The 20,846-nt window shown below is 44.4% G+C and overlaps 3 protein-coding genes across 4 annotated transcripts; 1 reads left to right on the plus strand and 2 right to left on the minus strand.

Annotated features, from left to right (window-relative positions):
* Positions 1–422: 422 nt before the first annotated feature.
* On the plus strand, positions 423–5,461 carry LOC110488614 (ADP-ribosylation factor-like protein 3). Its single transcript, XM_036942742.2, has 6 exons — positions 423–846; positions 2,503–2,649; positions 3,844–3,960; positions 4,210–4,260; positions 4,528–4,713; positions 4,925–5,461. Exons 1-6 carry the CDS (start codon positions 829–831, stop codon positions 4,970–4,972), a joined length of 567 nt encoding a protein of 188 aa, XP_036798637.1. The 5' UTR covers positions 423–828; the 3' UTR covers positions 4,973–5,461.
* Positions 5,462–7,780: 2,319 nt separating this feature from the next.
* LOC110488615 (profilin-3) lies at positions 7,781–8,470 on the minus strand. The gene has a single exon (XM_021560894.3). The coding sequence runs from the start codon at positions 8,333–8,335 to the stop codon at positions 7,916–7,918; it is 420 nt and encodes a 139-aa protein (XP_021416569.1). The 5' UTR covers positions 8,336–8,470; the 3' UTR covers positions 7,781–7,915.
* Positions 8,471–11,385: 2,915 nt separating this feature from the next.
* Positions 11,386–19,038, minus strand: LOC110488616 (soluble guanylate cyclase 88E). 2 transcript variants are annotated; one of them, XM_036942745.2, is made up of 18 exons: positions 18,528–19,038; positions 18,023–18,163; positions 17,711–17,850; positions 17,403–17,537; positions 16,993–17,116; positions 16,677–16,796; positions 16,467–16,551; positions 16,242–16,328; positions 15,702–15,819; positions 15,391–15,520; positions 15,036–15,182; positions 14,732–14,878; positions 14,486–14,642; positions 14,252–14,361; positions 13,985–14,074; positions 12,934–13,092; positions 12,445–12,585; positions 11,386–12,106 (listed from the first exon to the last, which is right to left on the minus strand). In XM_036942745.2, the coding sequence occupies exons 1-18, from the start codon at positions 18,648–18,650 to the stop codon at positions 11,945–11,947; spliced, it is 2,316 nt and encodes a 771-aa protein (XP_036798640.1). In that variant the 5' UTR covers positions 18,651–19,038; the 3' UTR covers positions 11,386–11,944. The 2 variants fall into 2 exon arrangements, with proteins under 2 accessions (XP_036798640.1, XP_036798638.1); XM_036942743.2 differs by having other exon boundaries at positions 12,436–12,585.
* Between the last annotated feature and the right edge of the window lie 1,808 nt (positions 19,039–20,846).

Consider the following 20,846-nt stretch of genomic DNA (forward strand, 5'->3'; position numbering starts at 1 on the left):
AGCAACCAGATTAGCCACTCCTACTGCACAGCGTCTCCATTCAGTGGAGTAAAAGCACCAGGAAATGCTGTAATCCTCTCTCGGGCCTTTTGCATGTAATCCTACTGCCTGCATATAGGGACACTGTGTGTGCTCTCTTTATTTATACAGGTTTTGGTGTGAGTGTGAATACTGTATGTGTTTGTGCGCGGGAAGAGAGGACAGTGGGTATGTGTTTGCAGTACCATATGGTAGTCAGGCTTAATTTTGTGTGTGTGTGTGTGTGTGCGTGTGTGTGCGTGTGTGTGCGTGTGTGTGCGCGTGTGTGTGTGTGTGTGTGTGTGTGTGTGTGTGTGTGTGTGTGTGTGTGTGTGTGTGTGTGTGTGTGTGCATGTGCGTGTGTGTGGTGGAGTGTCAGTTAGGCTGTTTCTTCAGTTTCCTCACTAGCAGGTGGCTCAGAGATAATCCAAGTAAAGCTCCAAGTGGGGATGGAGGGATGGACGGAGGGAGGGAGGGAGAGGGGGTTGAGGGTGACTGTGGACAGAAGACGAGGGCTAATTCCGGTCTCCTAATCCTAGTCCCAAACCCCCCCTCCCCCTCTTTGACTTTTCTTCTTCGCCGACCCAACAGTGCTGAGCAAGCTAATGTAGGGAGACAACTCGCCGACCGTCACACACACACTTAGTCACACACACACTAGGGTTTTTTAAGAGGAAGAGGCAAAAGCAGGTGCCTTGTTGTCACCCTAACTAACAGGTGACCTATCCTGGATAGCAGTTGGCGTACCTGTTGGGTTTAGCAGAGAATGTAGCTGCAGCCTATCGGCTACACCACACAACACACACCACCATGGGAGAAGCTACAAAGGTATGTGGCCTAATATGGAGGCTTCTAATGGCTCGTCGTGTGTTTGTGTGACCGACGGGAAATAATTGGAGTGTTCTCTTGATATGAGTGAGCTCCACAAGAGTATTAGCAATTTATTTTGTAATGAATGTTCTGTCTCATCTGTATGTATAACTCAACAAATTGGGCTCTGGTTGGTAAAAAAATGTCACTGGTTGAATAAGTGGATCTGGCCTTAACTGTACATTTCATTGTATATGTAATGTGACAAGCAAAAGTGCTCATTGTCAGGAAAGAGTCTCTTACTGGTAATGTTGGTGAATGTTCTATGTGTGTGATTGTCCTCGTTGGGTATGTTTTTTTTTATATACCTGTCTGTTTGTGGTATTAATTTCAGTAGTCAGAAAATCTGTTTGTGGTATTCTTTTCAGTAGTCAGAGAGTCTGTTTGTGGTATTCTTTTCAGTAGTCAGAGAGTGTGTTTGTGGTATTCTTTTCAGTAGTCAGAGAGTCTGTTTGTGGTATTCTTTTCAGTAGTCAGAGAGTGTGTTTCTGGTATTCTTTTCAGTAGTCAGAGAGTGTGTTTGTGGTATTATTTTCAGTAGTCAGAGAGTGTGTTTGTGGTATTATTTTCAGTAGTCAGAGAGTCTGTTTGTGGTATTATTTTCAATAGTCAGAGAGTGTGTTTGTGGTATTCTTTTCAGTAGTCAGAGAGTCTGTTTGTGCAACATGCATTAATCTTATTATATTAGTCAGTAGGCTATTACATTAATGGGGCCGAAATAAACGCTACTGCTTTTCTAAATGAAGTGGCAGATTAAAGCTTACACAGGAGTGATAGGGAAAGAGAGGAAGAGAGAGAGAGAGAGAGAGAGAGACACTGACAGCGAGCAAGAGGGATAGATAGAAAGGGAGGGCGAGAAAGGGAGTCATCGTGCTGTAAGTCAACTGTTTCAAAGAGACAAGGCTTTGACAACATGCCCTCATTTCTTAGGTCAGGGGCTTACAAAGGTTCTAAACATGCAGTGTGTGTCATAACAAGGTGTTTGTTGTACTGAACCCTACTGGGGGGGAAAAATGCAATTTGGTTTCTGTAGATTGTCTCATAAACCACACAGCATGTCATTAAGTGAATGGAAATGATCTGAATGGAAATGTTGCCAGTCATTCCCGGGTGGCGCAGTGGTCTAAGGCATTGCATCTCAGTGCAAGAGGCATCACTACAGTCCCTGGTTTGATTCCAGGCTGTATCACATCTGGCCGTGATTGGGATAGGGCGGCGCACAATTGGCCCAGCGTCGTCCGGGTTTGGCCGGGGTAGGCCATCATTGTAAATAAGAACTTGTTCTTAACTGACTTGCCTAGTTAAATAAAGGTTCAATAATTAAAAAATCCCTCCATCTGTGTACTTCCTGTTTTTTCCCTCTGATGATTATGTAAATGATGTGGAGCATGCTCTACTTGTGGCCACTAGAAAGGGGGCTACTAGGGCCTATCATGCAATCAGAATATACAAAACCTGAGTTTTTTTTTGTCATTAGCTACAAATCGGATGAATAAATTGTAACTTTTCCATAGTCAAGTGTGTTGGGATTGTTATGTTATGGTAAATGAACTACGGTGTCAAGTAGTAATAAAATTAACAGAATTTGACTGAATTGTACTATGTCTTCCTCAGGGCTTGCTCTCGGTCCTTCAGAAGTTGAAAGGGACCACAGAGAGTGTGGAGCTGAGGATAGTTCTACTGGGTCTGGATAATGCAGGCAAGACCACCCTCCTGAAGAGCCTTGCCTCAGAAGACATCAACACTATCACACCCACACAGGTCAGAAGGCATCACACACAGACATACACACAGACATACAATGCACACACACACACACACACACAACTATGTCTTACTATACTTGCGAGGACTGTCCGGGGACCAACAATTGATTCCCATTCAAAATCCTATTTTCCCTAAACCTAACCTTAACCCCTAACCCTAAATCTAAACCTAACCCTAACCATAACCCCAATTCTAAACCTAACCCTAAACCTAACCCTTAAGAATAGAATAGCGTTTTTACAGGTGAGGACCAGCAAAACTTTTCTTTTGAGGACTTCTGGTACTCACAAGTATAGTAAAACACGTACACACACCGATACACACTCTCTCTCTCTCCCCCCCCTCTCTCTCCCTCTCTCTCTTGCTCTCTCTTACTCTCACAGCATGTACGACACCATCACATTCACGCATATACACAGCTATAGTATTACTCCACACTTGCACTTGTCTTTTCCTACCACCACTGATTTTGCTGATTATTTTGCAGCTTTATTGAGAAGAAATGCACTTACACCACGACTGTGATATTTGGTTGTCTCACCTAGATGTCTTAAGATAAATATATTACCTGTAAGTCGCTCTGGATAAAAGTGTCTGCTAAATTACTCAAATGTGATGTAAATGTACTATCAACAAAACATCACATCACCCCCGGCACAGACAAAAGAGAATGACTCCAATGTAGCCGTGGCCTCTGGGACCAGGGTTGGGAATAAGGTAGAGGAAAGGTGAAAGAGCAGGGTGGACTCCAGTGAGAAAGCAGGATGGTAAGGATTGGCTCAGCAGGTAGCACGCTGGTAGCATGAGGCTGAGGCCTGTCTCTACTGAGGGATCATGTTGTTACACAACCTCTCACTGCTGAGCCAGATAGAGGCAGTGTTCTGAAAAAGGCTGTGGCCCATGTCAGAACAACACTTCCTCTTAGACATGAAAAGCACAACCCTGGTTGAGCAAAGTTGTTGTTGTGGTTGTCCTTTGTTCACAGGTCTATGTGTAACTGTCTTAAGTCTCGTTCATTCCCTGTTGTTCTGACAGATTTTTTGGTTGAGATCACAGTGATGAATGGTGGGCTTGACTTGACTTTATTTCATCATTTTAGCTGCTAGCTGGGTAGAGGTCCTCAACAACAGCTCTCTAATGAAATGCCCTGTCATACAGTACTAACCCGTGGTTTGTGTTTGACACAAGGGCTTTAACATTAAGAGTGTGGCCTCACATGGCATGAAGCTGAACGTATGGGATATCGGAGGACAGAGGAAGATCCGTCCCTTCTGGAAGAAATACCTTGAGAACACAGACTTACTGGTGAGCACCTAACAGGGTCATTCAGATCTACTGCATTCTGTCTCGTGATCCTCATGTTGTGATCAATGGTAGCTCATTAAGGTAAGGAGAACCACTATGCGCAACAGTCCCATGATATGAATGCTGTGGGTCTAGAGGATGATATTGCATGTAGTAAATATGTCATGGCTATGGCAAAATGATACCTTTGATCACTATATGTCTCCTGGCTCTTTTAGATGTTTATAGTTCATTGTTTCCGACTTCCAGATCTATGTCATAGACAGCGCAGACAAGAAGCGGTTTGAGGAGACGGGACTGGTAAGCATGGCACACCTCATAGCTGTAATAGCTGTCTGTAATAGCTGTATGTAATAGCTGTCTGTAATAGCTGTATGTAATAGCTATCTAGCTGATGTGATTACATTCACAGCCTTATCTTGTTGATTACAGCCCCATTTCATTGTCTGATTATGTCTAATTACATAGTTGTCACTGATCTGTATCTGTGCGTTGAGTTCTCTTTCTTGCTCTCTCTCTTGCTGTCTCTTTCTCTCTTGCTGTCTCTCTCTCTCGCTCTCTCTTTAGGAGCTGGAAGAGCTGATCGATGAGGAGAACTTAAAGGGTGTGCCAGTGCTCATCTTTGCCAATAAGCAGGACCTGGCCACGGCCTCACCCGCCAGTGAGATCGCTGAGGGACTCAACCTGCACACGTACCGGGACCGCCAGTGGCAGATCCAAGCCTGCTCAGCAGTGTCAGGGGAGGGAGTACAGGTCAGTACTGTTAAACTGGAATTAGACCAAATGATTGACTGGTTGAGGTGCATATTAGAATCAGGAAATCAGTATATTCTTCCTGAAGGTTTGTGTAGCACTAATCAGAATGACCGAAAACACCTGAACATGTACCAAAATGTCCCTGCTGATGAGATTTGAATGTAACCATATTTTCCTTCTCACTCTGCTCTGTTTTCGATCACCACAGGATGGCATGAACTGGATTTGCAACAACATTGTAAATAAGAAGAAATAAACTACCAGCCCTACTGTATCAATTCTCATTTTCACCATAGAGAAACATACCCAAATATTGTATTTTTACACTGTCTGGTTATTTTATTACTGCAATGTGTGTGTGTGTGAGGTATTATTTTAAATGGTGCTCCAATGAAAGATGAATACTGGCCCTAGAATTTTAAGGAAAGTTTTTTTTATATATTTACAAATATGCCCTATGTGAATATGCTGTAATAAAATGATCAAATGTACTTCAATTAGCATTATGTCCATATCCTGTCATTTCTGTTTTACCCCATGTCTGGAAGCTTCACTTGGAGAGTCTCTGTGTTTTCCTATTTATAATATTACACATATTGACATAAAGATGTAATAATTTTGTTTGAGTCAGTCAGTCAGTTCGGTAAACACCAGAGTAGCGTATGTATAAAGTATGTGTGTATTGTACAAGTATTTGTGTTTTGAGATTTTGAGATTTTTTTTTACATTAAAAGCGTTAGTCATATTTGCTTCTCAGTCTATTTGGTTTCAAACCCTTGGTCAAGTATAAGCGTCAAAATCATATTCAATCACTCCTGCTCATGGAACACCTCAGAGTTTTTAAAGGCCCAGTGCAATCAAAAACATGACTTTCCTATATCTAATATATATATATATGTTGTACCTTTATTTAACCAGGCAAGTCAGTTAAGAACTAATTCTTATTTTCAATGACGGCCTAGGAACAGTGGGTTAACTGCCTGTTCAGGGGCAGAACGACAGATTTGTACTTTGTCAGCGCGGGGATTTGAACATGCAACTTTTTGGTTACTAGTCCAATGCGCCAACCACAAGGCTACCTTGCCGCCCAGTTCAAGTCAGAAGTTTACATACATCTTAGCCAAATACATTTAAACTCAGTTTTTCACAATTCCTGACATTTAATCCAAGTACAAATTCCCTGTCTTAGGTCAGTTCACATTCTTTATTTTAAGAATGTGAAATGTCAGAATAATAATTGAGAGAATGATTTATTTCTTAAATCACATTCCCAGAGGGTCAGAAGTTTACATACACTCAATTAGTATTTGGTAGCATTGCCTTTCAATTGTTTAACTTGGGTCAAACATTTCCGGTAGCCTTCCACAAGCTTCCCACAATAAGTTGGGTAAATGTTGGTCCATTCCTCCTGACAGAGATGGTGTAACTGAGTCAGGTTTGTAGGCCTTCTTGCTCACACACTCTTTTTCATTTCTGCTCACAAAATTTCTATAGGAATTGAGGTCAGGGCTTTGTCATGGCCACTCCAATACCTTGACTTTGTTGTCCTTAAGCCATTTTGCCACAACTTTGGAAGTATGCTTGGGGTCATTGTCCATTTGGAAGACCCATTTACGACCAAGCTTTAACTTCCTGACTGATGTCTTGAGATGTTGCTTCAATATATCAACATAATTTTCCTGCCTCATGATGCCATCTATTTTGTGAAGGGCACCAGTCCCTCCTGCAGCAAACACCCCCACAACATGATGCTGCCACCCCCATGCTTCACGGTGGGGATGGTGTTCTTCGGCTTGCAAGCCTCCCCCTTTTTCCTCCAAACATAACGATGGTCATTAAGGCCAAACAGTTACATTTTTGTTTCATCAGACCAGATGACATTTCTCCAAAAAGTACGATATTTGTCCCCAAGTGCAGTTGAAAACCACAGTCTGGATTTTTTATGGCGGTTTTGGAGCAATGGCTTCTTCCTTGCTGAGCGCCCTTTCAGGTTATGTCAATATAGGACTCATTTTACTGTGGATACAGATACTTTTGTACCTGTTTCCTCCAGCATCTTCACAAGGTCCTTTGCTGTTGTTCTGGGATTGATTTGCCCTTTTCGCACCAAAGTACATTAATCTCTAGGAGACAGAACACGTCTCCTTCCTGAGCGGTATGATGTCTGCGTTGTCCCATGGTGTGTATACTTGCGTACTATTGTTTATACAGATGAACTTGGTACCTTCAGGCACTTGGAAATTGCTCCCAAGGATGAACCAGACTTGTGGAGGTCTACAATATTTTTTCTGAGGTCTTGGCTGATTTCTTTTGATTCCCCATGATGTCAAGCAGAGGCACTAAGTTTGAATGTAGGCCTTGAAATACATCCACAGGTACACCTCCAATTGACTCAAATGATGTCAATTAGCCTATCAGAAACTTCTAAAGCCATGACATAATTTTCTGGGATTTTCCAAGCTGTTTAAAGGCACAGTCAACTTAGTGTATGTAAACTTCTGACCCACTGGAATTGCGATACAGTGAATTACAAGTGAAATAATCTGTCTGTAAACAATTGTTTGGAAAAATTACTTGTGTCATGCAGAAAGTAGATGTCCTAACCGACTTGCCAAAACTATAGTTTGTTAACAAGAAAGTTGTGAAGTGGTTGAAAAACAAGTTTTAATGACTCCAACCTAAGTGTATGTAAACTTCCGACTTCAACTGTATTTCCACACTATGAGGTTGGAGTAATACTGTGATATTGATCAAATTATCATAATGCCATTTTAATTTAACACCTGCATGAAAATACCACCTGGAATTTCAGCCTGTTTCGTTGGGATGTAGTTTTGGCCTTCCTGGTGACATCGCCAGGCAGTAAATTAGTTCATAGAGAAACAAGAAAGAGAGTTCCAAACCTCTCTGCCAATAACAGATAGTTTTCAATTTCCCCCTCACCACTCAGACCACTCCCAGACAGTCCTAGCAACATTCTTGCTTGAGGAATTGCTCTTTGCTAAGAAGCTATTTTTTTTAATGATTTTTGACCATTTTAATTAAAATCAATCAAAGTACGGTATTTAATTGTTCCCCTGAATTTATTTGATATTGAGATAAAACGGCTGCACCGGACCTTTAGAGAAAGATATTTTGAAGGCAGGAAAGCCCATCCACTGCCTCCTGATTCAGTGGTCCAGTATATGGATGGAGATTGTCACACACCCCTCTCGCGGAGGTACTTGGCCATGTCACACACCTTCTTGTTGACTATGCCGCCATGCACCCCTCGTTTTCCCATCACAAACACCAGAGCCTTGGTCGTCAGGGCAACCGTGAGAGCCAAGCTCTCGCTGCCTTTGGTCCGGATGTCAATGAATAGGATCTCTGTCTCAGGACCTGTCATATGGTCTCGTATCACTGCCATCTTCCGACCTCCAACGCTGACCCCCTCCTGCAGGAGACTTCCTCTGTCTTTGCCCACCAGAGCCTCCACCTCCGGTGGGCAGATGGCAGCCAGGACACCTCCAGGCTTGGAGGCCCACACGGCCTTGTTGTCGTACAGGCCAACGATGGCTACGTCCTCCACAAACTTCTCCTTCAGAGTGGCTTTGATATAGTCCCTCCACTCTGCCATCGTTGTTCAATCAAGCAGCTGACAGATGGGTTGTTTGTTGACAGCTGTTTTGACTGTTCAGCTGTATCTGGCTTGTGTCGTGTTGACAGTACAAAGCAAAGCTTGATTGCTAGCAAAATGTCTAATTCTGTGTTACCATAGCGATAGAATCTTTTGATAAAGGAATTTCCATAGCAACCTGTATGCAGATCAAAGCCTACGGCTAATGAAAGATGCTGTGGCTGACTAATATCTATTTTTGCAACAACATCATCCTTGGCCACATGGTGCTGAAGCCAACCTGTGTGGCCAACAGATGGCAGTATTGGAGAGGATGAAAATAAAGTCATGCTTCTGTGATTTGAATCATTGATATGCAGGGAGAGACTTTGGTTGTGACACATAATCAGAAGCTGAACCATCACAAGATTAGCCTCTTAAATCATGTGTGAAGCCTGGCAAGCCTTCATGGTGATGACTCCGTAGGAGATGCAAAAATACCTCATCACCTGTTCCCTACCCTACACAGTCCTCTAGTCTAAGCCTCATCCCACATCAATTTATTGAACAGTCCATTCTACCATATGAAAGTGGGTTTTACTTCATTTGAAGGGAAATGGGTAGAGCTATTTTTCCAGTCTGCCTTCTCCAAATTGAGGTGATTGTGTTGTGTACAGAAGAGAGACAGGTTTTGATTTGAACGTTTCGGTCTACTGTTGGTGACTCGGCATGATTATTTTCCCCAATATGTGTTCGAATGGTGGTGATGTCACGCCTCTTAGCAAGGAATGGTTGTCATGATGACCTTCCCCTGTTGGCTCCTTCACTTCATCCATCTCCGTCTTCCTCAACAGGCTGAAGCGCAGACCGTCTAACTGTTGAGATGTTTGAAGACATTTTTTTTGAAAAAAAGAAATAAGAGAATTGGAATAGAAATGGGAAAACTGCAAAAAAAATAATTTTAAAACCTGTCGAAAAACTCCCCCCAACTGAGCTGCCACCAACGCGAAAGAGACAAAACTTTAACTTTGCTGGATTACTGAAACACATCACAATGAGATGTTTTGAAACATTACAGGGTGTGTAGAAATAAGAGAATTGGAATAGAAATGGGAAAACTGCAAAAAAAAGAATTTTAAAACCTGTCGAAAAACTCCCCCCAACTGAGCTGCCACCAACGCGAAAGAGACAAAACTTTAACTTTGCTGGATTACTGAAACACATCACAATGAGATGTTTTGAAACATTACAGGGTGTGTAGAAATAAGAGAATTGGAATAGAAATGGGAAAACTGCAAAAAAAAGAATTTTAAAACCTGTCGAAAAACTCCCCCCAACTGAGCTGCCACCAACGCGAAAGAGACAAAACTTTAACTTTGCTGGATTACTGAAACACATCACAATGAGATGTTTTGAAACATTACAGGGTGTGTTGTAACACCACTTAAATCAAGTGTTGTGCAACACCTTGCCAGGGACTGGGAGCCCTACCGGAAAGGTTGAACACATTATTTTAGTGTTTCGAGTTCTGTTTACGGTAGAATTCGATACCTTCAGTTTTGGTGTTGTTTCGTCTTTCCAAAGCTTCTAAACACTATTATGGTGTTTCAAATCCTGTCCAGTGCAGAATTAGATCACTTCTTCAGGAGTATTTTCATATTTAACACTGATTTATGTATCTGATCATTTGCCAGTTTAACCTGTTTTGGCAGGCATGGTTGAGCACAGTGCTCAATCCACCATCAGAGATCGTATAGCCAGCACTGCAGGACGTAATTTTGCCAGACTGTTTTGATATCCATTCAACATGATCCATTACACCTCATAACAACCCACTGGGCACACCACGTCATTTCAACGTGGATAATTGGGTAATATTTGGTTGAGACATTGATCAATGAGATTACAATTTAAATTCACCAGCTCAAAAATATATTATTTTTCCATGTAGATTCCATGCCACAATACACTGACAAATGACATAGAAAAATAGTTGATTCAACCAGTGTGTGCCCAGTGGGAAGCTGCTTAATACTAATATACAATAAAAGTCTGTTGTGTAAAAGTCTAAAAATGTGAATTACCCACAATCCTCCAAAAACAGAGCCACGTGGCAAAATAGGAAGTGCAAGAAGCTTAAAACCAGACTTCCAATGAGTTAAAGCACAACAATTTCTCAATCTTTGGTTATCCTTATTAAAGATACTTACATTTTGAGCAACATATAAATACATTTGATTTGATTTGATAATCTTCTGCGTGGTCCGCTTTCTGCTCCTGGTAGCCTTCTTCTACACTTTCTGCTTCCGCTGCGGCCTGGAGCCGTCCCCGAAGGACTCCCGGCCCGCACGCGGCTTCAGTCTGGATCGCAATGATGCCACCTTCCGCCGCAGCTCCATCCGACTGCCAGTCTGTTGGGAACGTGGTCTGAAGGACATGAGAGAACTAGAGAGGCATGCAGACAGGAGAGGAAGGCAACAAGTCCTCTCTGAACTATGATGCGTTCTATTATTTTCAGACTTTGTATGATGTTTTCATGCTTCTATATTAATTTCCTGTGTTATGCTACCCAGCATGTAACAGTGTTGAGGAAGTATGGGAGGCATAGACCTGTTTGGGTGTTTCAAGGAGGAGCAGTAGGATGTTACACTTCTGTACATAACTTTTGAGTGCATGCGCACAGTACCCACTAACGTGAATAAATGAATATACTGTATATAGCATACACAATGTATTGCCCTTTCCTGGAAATCTGTCTGTCATGGGTTGTGTGTTCTGTATATCACCATTTCATGAATAATATAGTGCAGAACAAATCTACTGCTTATGTATAATGACTTGTCTGTTCTGTGCGTTCCCTTTCCATGCATCATGAAACAGTTTCCACTGAAGCAAGCACACGCACACGCACACGCACACACACACACACACACACACACACACACACACACACACAGTGTATGTTTGACCTTTAGTGACTTGCCTCTAAGTGGTCTCTATTGTAACCCAAATGCCAATGCAGTATATGTGTGAGAGTCAATGAAAATAAGCTCCATTAGACTTGCTCAAGCTATGCTGTCACCCTTGTTTTATTTCCACAGTGTTGACATGTTGTTCTATTCTCTTGTGCAGTAGGCTATGCGTGAGAAAGGCTAACACAGCGTAGTGAACTCACACAGTGCAGCGGGGGCTAGCAGTGAAAGGCCAGAATGCATTTAGAGTGTGTTACAAAGTAACTATATGTGCTCTATTCACTATGTCGGAATCATATGCATTCTCTTTTATGTCAGGTCAACAGGATATTATTAAATATATATGACTAATCTTTATACAGATAAAAAATGTCTGGCGTCATCACAAATTAGCGTAGACTACTTTAAATTGTACATATTGTAGATTGCCATAACATGGACACATTGGACAAATGAGGCACAACAGAGCTCTGCAACAAAACAATGTCCATGGTTAAATGTTACCCGAGCCTTCAGCGTTTTGTAACAAATGAAACAACTATATAAAAACATAATTTTTGTTCAAGAAAGTTATTACAGTATAACTATCATTATTTATACACAGCCACAGCTTGAGCCTTCGCCCTAAGTGGCCTATATCGCCATGGTGACTAAGGGTTCACGACACGGAGCACATGGCGCTCTTCTCTGAGCAGTGGGAGTCAACGGAGCCGTCTGGAGATGCCATGATGGAATTATGCACGTCAAACTCTGGAGAGTCTAGCTCAATGTGACTGTCCTGTAGACCGTTGTTATGGTGGAGGGCATCCTTATAGTGAGACTGGGAGAGGGAGAAAAGAGAGAGGTAGAAAAAGAGGGGCAAGAGAAAGGAGGACAGAATGAAAGAGGGGAGTGAGAGGGGAGAGGGCAGAAAGAAAGAGGGGAGTGAGAGGGGAGAGGACAGAATGAAAGAGGGGAGTGAGAGGGGAGAGGGCAGAATAAAAGAGGGGAGTGAGAGGGGAGAGGGCAGAATGAAAGAGGGGAGTGAGAGGGGAGAGGGCAGAATGAAAAAAGCGGAGAGCGAGAGAAAATGTGTCAGAGTAAAATCTGAACTCTCTCCTTCCGTCTAAGTGAAATCCATAGGTAACAATCCAGCAGTGTGAGCCTCACCCTTCTCACCTTGCTGACAGACATCTCCTCAGCACGGCATTCCTCCAGAGACTCCACCAGGGAGTGATGCCCAGAGATATCCATCTTGATACGGTGGGAACGTATGGACTTCACATCATCCTCATCCTCCCTCGCCACCGACGGGAACACCTGGGTCCAGGAGAGAGGGATAGAGCCATGACACGAGGGATAGACCGGCGATATGAAAACAAAGATTCTCAATATTTAGCAAGGCATTTGATGCCACAGTTAAGCTAAGCCATGAGCAGTCCAGGCACAAAGCTAACTTCATAAGATTTTGATATGGGCTGAGAGTGGAAATATTATTATATTGACTATCTGCTATGAGCAGTTGTGATTTTTCATTTGGTTTCTTCACAACATAAATGTTCCCATTTACACTCAAATGAATTCATATGTGCCCTCGGGGCAGCCATTCACAATCTATTTCCTTATTGACAGAAAGCACCAGACCATAGATACAGTAAGCTACATTACCAGTCTGTCTTGGTCTCCGCTGGTTTCAGGGGCTGAGATAGTGGCCTTACTGATGGCCTTGCTGATGGTCTGGGTCTCAAACTGGGGACAGGCAGCCTGGGCATTCCCATCCTTATCCCTCTTTCCCTTCAGCCAGTATGTCTCTATCTCTACATTACCCTGGGAGGGAGGGAGGTTTCAGTTAAGATTTCAATTACAAAATAGGACAACAAATCACACAAATACAGGCACAGCTCATATACACACAGGATGCATAAGCAAGCATACAGACACACACACACACACACACACACACACACACACACACACACACACACACACACACACACACACACACACAAACACACACACACACACACGCGCTCGCTGTGTGAGTAAGTGATAAGAAGAGTTGGTTTTAATGGACAGCTGTGAGGTTGATCATTAAAGTTGCAGGGAGCAGAGAGCCTTTGATGAGAAAGGGAGTCACTGCTGCCTCCTGAAAATCAGCTGGCTGGCTCACAAACCCTTAGCAGTCATTTACTCTAGCATTTCCTTTGGCTCAAAGACAGACCCAGTGATGACATTTAGACCCCCACCACCAAGCTATGGTTTGCGAATACCAGTATAGGGTGAGGTTGATTGGTTAAAATAGTTGACACGCAAATTATACGACAGTTGGTCTCTCGTTCTCAGATTCTCCCACAATGCTTTAAAAACAGCTTGGAGCAACAGCAGGAAGAAGGATGTTACACAAACATCTGATTACAGAACAACTGTTTCCTTGGGCGAAAATTAGAATGTTTTGATGACATTGGGAAATAATAGCATTCATTCCAGTAATTATGGTCTTAGCCCTCCAGCTGTGTTGTACGTGGGAGGGCCATGACATAGAAATATTATCACTCTAATTTTATGCGTCATAATGACTTTGATTCTTGAATGGGAAGACTGAGAGTCCGTGTTGGCTTCAAATTTCAAATGACCTCACGCTGCGGACATGATGACCAGTTGGTCGCTATTAGTTACAGGGGTCGGTAAGGTTGCCATTGTGACATTGGTGACCCCTGACCTTGATGGTGATAGTGCCTCTCCTTTCGAAGATGAAGTGACTTCCCTTCAGATGCTCATAGGTAGCGCTGCTGAGCTGGATGTGCATCTCCTGAACGGGACAGAGAGAGTGAGAGAGTGAGAGAGAGAGAGAGAAGAGTCAGATCAGTCATATCATGATCAGTCATAGAACACCTGGATGTTAGAAATGCATCTTCATTTATCTTCTCCTCTCCCACTCCTTTTCTTTGACTCTCTTTTGACTCTCTCTCTCTCTCTCTCTCTCTACCTTGCCGTTGCTCTCCATGGCTGATGCGGTGTGGACTGTGTCGCCATGAAGACCGTAGCGTGGCATCTTATGGCCCACCACCCCGGCCACCACCATGCCAGAGTGGATCCCTGCAACGCATATCTTCTGTTACTGACCCAACTAAACACACATCTGCTTCACCAACGTGTATACGCACAGCACACAGCCACTGAGACTCGGGATGAGAGTGGTTCCCATTGCGTCTCCACTCACCCACTCTGATCTGTATGTTGTTGCCATTGGAGGGGTCTTTGAGGTGGTCTATGGAGCGCACCATGTCCAGGGCCATGTCGCAGATGTTGTGGGCGTGGTATTTAGTCTTCTCTGGAGCCCCCGCCACCACCATGTATGCATCCCCTATGGTCTCAACCTAGGAGGAGAGAATAGGGTTAACATATTACACACACATGCCAAGTGATCAGTTGTCTCACACTCACACACACACACACACACACACACCTTGAAGACACGGTGCTTCTCGCTGAGTGTGTCGAAGAGTGTGTACATGGTGTTGAGCATGGAGACCACCTGCATGGGCGTGATGTGGCTGCAGATACGGGTGAAGCCCACCACATCACTGAACAGGATGGTTACGTCTGGAAACACCTGCAGGTGAGACGGAGACAGGGAGACAGGTGAGACAGGGAGACAGGATGACAGGGAGACAGGTGGGACAGGCTGGACAGTTGGGCCAGGGAGATGGGTAGACAGATGAGACACACATGCCACCCCAACCTTGGCCATGCTAACAGTCAATCCTGACCTCACAGGTGTTGACGGCAGGCTCTCCCTTGCGTAGTCTCTTGGCCACTGGTTTAGGGATCATCCTGTAGAGCAGATCATCCGTCTTCTTCATCTCATAGTCTAGCATCTTCATACTCTCCTCCAGTTTACTGGACTTCTTCTGTTCCTGCACTCACCACAGGGCGGCGATAGAGAGGTGTCGCAGCACTCAGTCAATCTGACCATAGACATATGTCGTATCCCAAATAGCACCCTATTCCCTTTATAGTGCACTCTGGTTAAAGGTAGTGCACAATATAGGCAATAGGATATTATTAGGGATGCTTCAGTACAAATCAGTAAGTACAGCACAAACAGTATCATATGATATATACCTGTATGAGAGCTCTCTTGAGTTCCTCTGACTGCTGGGTTCCTGCCAGCACCAGGTCTCTACTGGAGTCATGCATACTCAGGTCGTTGATATAGAGACCGGTTTTAAACATGGCACTCAGACTCTCCATCCTATAGAAACACACACACAAGCACACACACAATGCTATTCAACAGAACTGGACAAACCACCAATGAGTGTGTGTGTGTGTGTGTGTGTGTGTGTGTGTGTGTGTGTGTGTGTGTGTGTGTGTGTGTGTGTGTGTGTGTGTGTGTGTGTGTGTGTGTGTGTGTGTGTGTGTGTGTGTCTTACACAGGGGTTCCCAGAAAGATGATGGACTCCCACTCAGGCATGTATCTCATCTGTCCCTTCAGTTTCAGACAGCGACTGCCATCACCCCAGCTCTCCATAGCATTAGCACTGTTGCCATCTAAGAGGGGAGAAGAACAGAGTCAAATCCACACACACACGCACGCACACAATCATGCGCACACACACACACACGCACACGCACGCGCACACACACACACACACACACACATATACACACACACACACACACACACACACACACACACACACACACACACACACACACACACACACACAGGGGTCAGGTCAGTGTTGGTGTGAGGGTTCTAAAGCAGTGTTTCTCAATACTAGTGCCGGGGACCCAAAGGGGTGCACATTTTTGTTTTTGCCCTAGCACTAACACAGTCGATTCAACTAATCAACTCATCATCAGGCATTTGATTTGAATCAGGTGTGTGGTGCTAGGGCAAAAACAAAAATGTGCACCCCTTTGGGTCCCTGGGACCAGGATTGAGAAACACCGTTCTAAAGGATCGTGACCTTTGTAGTCATCGCCGATGATGGACTGGAAGGCCATGAGCTCCACGTCTACGTCAGCTGTACGGTTAGCATTCTCATAGTCCGAATCTGAGGGAGAGAGAGAACATACAGAACTGTCAACCTTCAGAAACCCTACGAGATGGAGGGGATAGAAGGTACTCTCAGAAAAACACACAGTTCTGTGTTGCCCCCCCCCCCCCCCCTTTATATGTGTTCCTCTCTTACTTTGGACTCTGTTATGAAGGTTCCTCTCTCTCTTCACTGGCTCCTTGGACATGATCTCAAACAGGTTGTTGGGGTGGGAGATGATCTGCGTGGATTTAAACCAGATAATATGTTCAATGTCAGTGCAGGACATTGAGAAGAAGAGGAGAACGTGTGTGATGTTTTAAGGGGTAGGAAACTAGAAGTGTTTGGGAACAGAAGAGGTCTCACCATGTTCCAGGTAAACTCCACCAGTGGGCGCGCCAGCAGGAAGGCATCATTGATCTTTTTCCCATCCAAGTCAGGGAAGACTGTGGCCAGGCCAGAGCCCACGTTGTGCACCACCATGTCCTACATCGAGCACACAGAGGAGATTCATGAAATATGGTATGTCTAAGCACGGATGGCTACGTTTTACGTGTGGATTTAGCACGGTACAGCGACACGTGTTCCTTCGCAAAGAGGCAATGCTGATGCTAACGGATATCCAGATGATGTCGGAGTGGTCTTCACGGGAGGAGGAGCAGAGGAGCGACTGGTGGTTTACCTGTCTGAAAACGATGTTGAAGGGGAAGACTTCGAAGAAGAAGTCGCTGGTGATGGGCAGAATCTCCTGCTCCTCCTCGTCCTCCTTCATAATGTAACGGTAGGCGGAGTTGTCAAAGTTCAGCCTGCAGAAAACGGAAAACACAGAAAACACACCACTTACTCATGCAATGTATACATGACATCCACACACGGTGGATGCGATTCCCAAATCATGTAAACAATGAGACTTCATGAAAGATGTACATAGATACACTCCGTGATTATCCATTGTATCATGGCTTCAGTGCTACTAAGCAGACGTTACTGAGTCGAATGCACATGATACAAATGGAGGTTGATTTGCTTATAGGGTTCCTGAGTCCTAAATGCCATTTGGAACACGGGGAGTGTTTGTGTAGTCTGACTGACCTCATGGTGACGTGTGAGTAGTCTCCCACCAGTTGTTCAGACAGCACCTCCACGTGGATATCCGTGTCATAGAACTGTTTCCCCATCTGTCTCAGCTGGCCCATGGCGTAGTGGAGGTAACCCTTACGCTTACTCCTACAGGGCAGAGGGGAGGGGAGGGGTGAGAGTGTCTTTGGTGTATGGGTGGTGGAGTTATTCATCTCTCTCTCTCTCTCTCTCTCTCTCTCTCTCTCTCTCTCTCTCTCTCTCTACTTCTCTCTCTCTCTCTACTTCTCTCTCTCTCTCTCTCTCATCCTCGCCTCTCAGACCTGTAGTGGAGGGTGACTCCGGTAGCTGATTCCTCCTGACAGAAGAAGGTAGGGGGTTGGACCTTGGGGTAGCTGAAGCGCAGGTACTCATGGAGGTTATCCAGCCCGTTCACAAAGTCACGCACGTGACGACCCAACACCTGGGACACGCAGACACAGAAACAAGAGCTCAACACAGAGATATATAACCCTTATCAACAAAATAAAATGCAACCACTCAGCACAGACACAACACAGGTAAATACAATACAGATAAATGATGCTGAAAAGCAATAATCAAAAACACAGTTCCAGTGTAAGCGCTAGTCCCACCTTGAGGATCCTGTCGTAACCGTACTTCCCTACGAAGCCCAGGAAATAGACCCCCCAGGAGTTCATGAGCTCGTTGTAGGGGGTTCCTGTCACTCCGCTGGCTGCCTTGGCAATACGCGGGATGACACTTTCACTGTACACCTGCAAACACACACAGGTATTCACAGACAGAACCTCGGTCACTTTCACTGTACACCTGCAAACACACACAGGTATTCACAGACAGAACCTCGGTCACTTTCACTGTACACCTTCAGAGAGACACAGATGCTGACGGAGATCATCAACAGCAACAGACAGAACTACAGACACTTTGACTTTAGACCTGCAGAGAGACATTTCTACTCAAGGCAATCTATAGAGCTCAAACTAGAAATTAGAAACTAGAACTACATATAGAGTGCTCCTGAACATTTCTAAATACTGTATCAATTGGCATATCAGGACCCCTCGAAACATAAATCCATAACGGTTTTATTTGGTGAGCAAAATGTCAAAAATCTACCTGGTGGGTGACAAAGGAGTGTAGCCTGACATCGGCCCTCTCTCTGACCAGTTTCCACACATCATCTCCATACGACTCCTTGATGAAGTCATGCAGAGACTCACACAGCAGTCCATACATCATTCACCCTGCTTCAGTCTGCACTGGGACCAAGACCTAGGAACAGAACAGGCTCAGCCCACAGAAACACAGTAGGGAAAAAGAGTTTCAGTGATCCAAGCCCCGGCGACACGAGCGAATGAGATGTAGGTTAGCCAAAGCCGAGCTCAAAGCCTGTGTTCCTCACACGGTTTGGTCCATTTGACTGATGACTTAATCAAACTAAAACTTAGTTGAATCCTTGTTACCGAGGTCTAAAAGCCTCAGTGTGTGCGTGACGCTGCTTCCGACCTCATTTGCCAGCACTTTCCTACGGCTCTGTCTAAGTCTCTTTTGAATTATCCTATAAGACTACCTTGTGTTGAGGACAGCTAGATTCCTTCCTTCCCTCCTTCCAGCCACTGTTTTATCTGCAGATCCTCTAGACAATCAGTTTTAAAGGAACCTTCATTACACAAACCCTTAGCTTCAATGGGCTCTTATTGTCCTGTTGTCAGCTGTCACTACCTGGTGGTCCTGCAGCCCACTCCACATGACAGCAGCACACTGTCTAGGAGAGGGGCCAGCCCTCACTAGCAGATGACACCAGTCAAGTGGGTTTCCCCTCTATGTTCTGTGCTATAGAGTTTGATACCAAATGGTGTCTTGGCTGTCCAATTTTTCAGGAAAGATGATAGTTATCTGCTGAAAAACGTACACTAATCCGAATGTCACTTTTAACATTCACTGGTGCTACATCAGCAGGTACAGGGTAACGACACTGAGCAAAAATATAAACGCAACATGCAACAATTTTAAAGTTACAGTTAATATAAGGAAATAAGTCAACTTAAATTAATTAATTAGGCCCCAATCTATGGATTTCACATGACTGGGAATACAGACATGCACCTGTTGCTCACAGATACCTTTTTTAAAAAAGGTAGGGGTGTGGACCAGAAAACCAGTCAGTATCTGGTGTGACCACCATTTGCCTCATGCAGAGCGACACGTCTCCCTCATATAGAGTTGATGAAGCTGTTGAGTGTGGCCTGTGTAATGTTGTCCCACTCCTTTTCAATGGCTGCGTGAAGTTATCGAACATGCTGTTGAACACAGAGCATCCCAAACATGCTCAATGGAAGACACGTCTGGTAAGTATGCAGGCCATGGAATAACTGGTACATTTACAGCTTCCAGGAGGTGTGCACAGATCTTTGCAACATGGGGCCGTGCATTATCATGCTGAAACATGAGGTGATGGCGGCGGATGAATTGCACAACAATGGGCCTCAGGATCTTGTCACGGTGTCTCTGTGCATTCAAATCGATAAAATGCAATTGTGTTTGTTGTCCGTCTAATGCCATACCATAACTCCACAGCCAACATGGGGCACTGGGTTCACAACGTTGACATCAGCACTCCGACTGTCCACTGGGCACCATCTGCCCGGTTCAGTTGAAACCGGAATTCATCCGTTGAGACCAGACTTCTCCAGCGTGCCAGTGGCCATCAGAGGTGAGCGTTTGCCCACTGAAGTCGGTTACAACGCCAAACTACAGTCAGGTCAATACCCTGGTGAGGACGACGTCCATGCAGATGAGCTTCCCTAAGAAGGTTTCTGACAGTTTGTGCAGAAATGTTTCTGTTGTGCAAACCCACAGTTTCATCAGCTCTCCGGGTGGCTGGTCTCAGATGATCCCGCAGGTGAAGAACCGGAATGTGGAGGTCCTGGGCTTGCGTCGGTACACGGGGTCTGCGGTTGTGAGGCCGGTTGGACGTACTGCCAAATTCTCTAGAATTACATTGGAGGCGGCTTATGGTTGAGAAATTAACATTCAATTCTCTGGCAACAGCTCTGGTGGACATTCCAGCAGTCAGCATGCCAATTGCACGCTCCCTCAAAACATAAGACATCTGTGGCATTGTGTTGTGTGTCAAAGATGCACATTTTAGAGTGGCCTTTTATTTTCTCCAGCACAAGGTGCACCTGTGTAATGAGCGTGCTATTTAATCAGCTTCTTGATATGCCACACTTGTCAGGTGGATGGATTATCTTCGCAAAGGAAAAATGGTCACTAACAGGATATAAACAAATGTGTGCACAAAATTTGAGAGAAATAAGCTTTTTGTACATATGGAACATTTCTGGGATCTTTTTACATGTTGTGTTGTGTTCATATTTTTGTTTCACATTGTTACAAAGTTACATAAACGCAAGATTTTGTATGATTTATTAG

This window comes from Oncorhynchus mykiss, chromosome 14 (genome assembly GCF_057628025.1).
Source record: "Oncorhynchus mykiss isolate SJ-2025 chromosome 14, ASM5762802v1, whole genome shotgun sequence".
In the NCBI taxonomy this organism is placed as follows: domain Eukaryota; kingdom Metazoa; phylum Chordata; class Actinopteri; order Salmoniformes; family Salmonidae; genus Oncorhynchus; species Oncorhynchus mykiss.

Bases quoted from the DNA above. Each gene is read 5' to 3' on its own strand.
- LOC110488614 (XM_036942742.2), top strand. The intron at 2,650-3,843 runs GTCAGAAGGCAT...GTTTGACACAAG, and splicing joins ACACTATCACACCCACACAG to GGCTTTAACATTAAGAGTGT. The intron at 3,961-4,209 runs GTGAGCACCTAA...TCCGACTTCCAG, and splicing joins TTGAGAACACAGACTTACTG to ATCTATGTCATAGACAGCGC.
- LOC110488616 (XM_036942743.2), bottom strand. From the start codon at position 18,650: ATGATGTATGGACTGCTGTGTGAGTCTCTGCATGACTTCATCAAGGAG. The intron at 18,164-18,527 runs GTAGATTTTTGA...GTGTGTTTGCAG, and splicing joins ACTCCTTTGTCACCCACCAG to GTGTACAGTGAAAGTGTCAT. The intron at 17,538-17,710 runs GTCTGAGAGGCG...TCTGCCCTGTAG, and splicing joins GGAGTCACCCTCCACTACAG to GAGTAAGCGTAAGGGTTACC.
- LOC110488615 (XM_021560894.3), bottom strand. From the start codon at position 8,335: ATGGCAGAGTGGAGGGACTATATCAAAGCCACTCTGAAGGAGAAGTTT.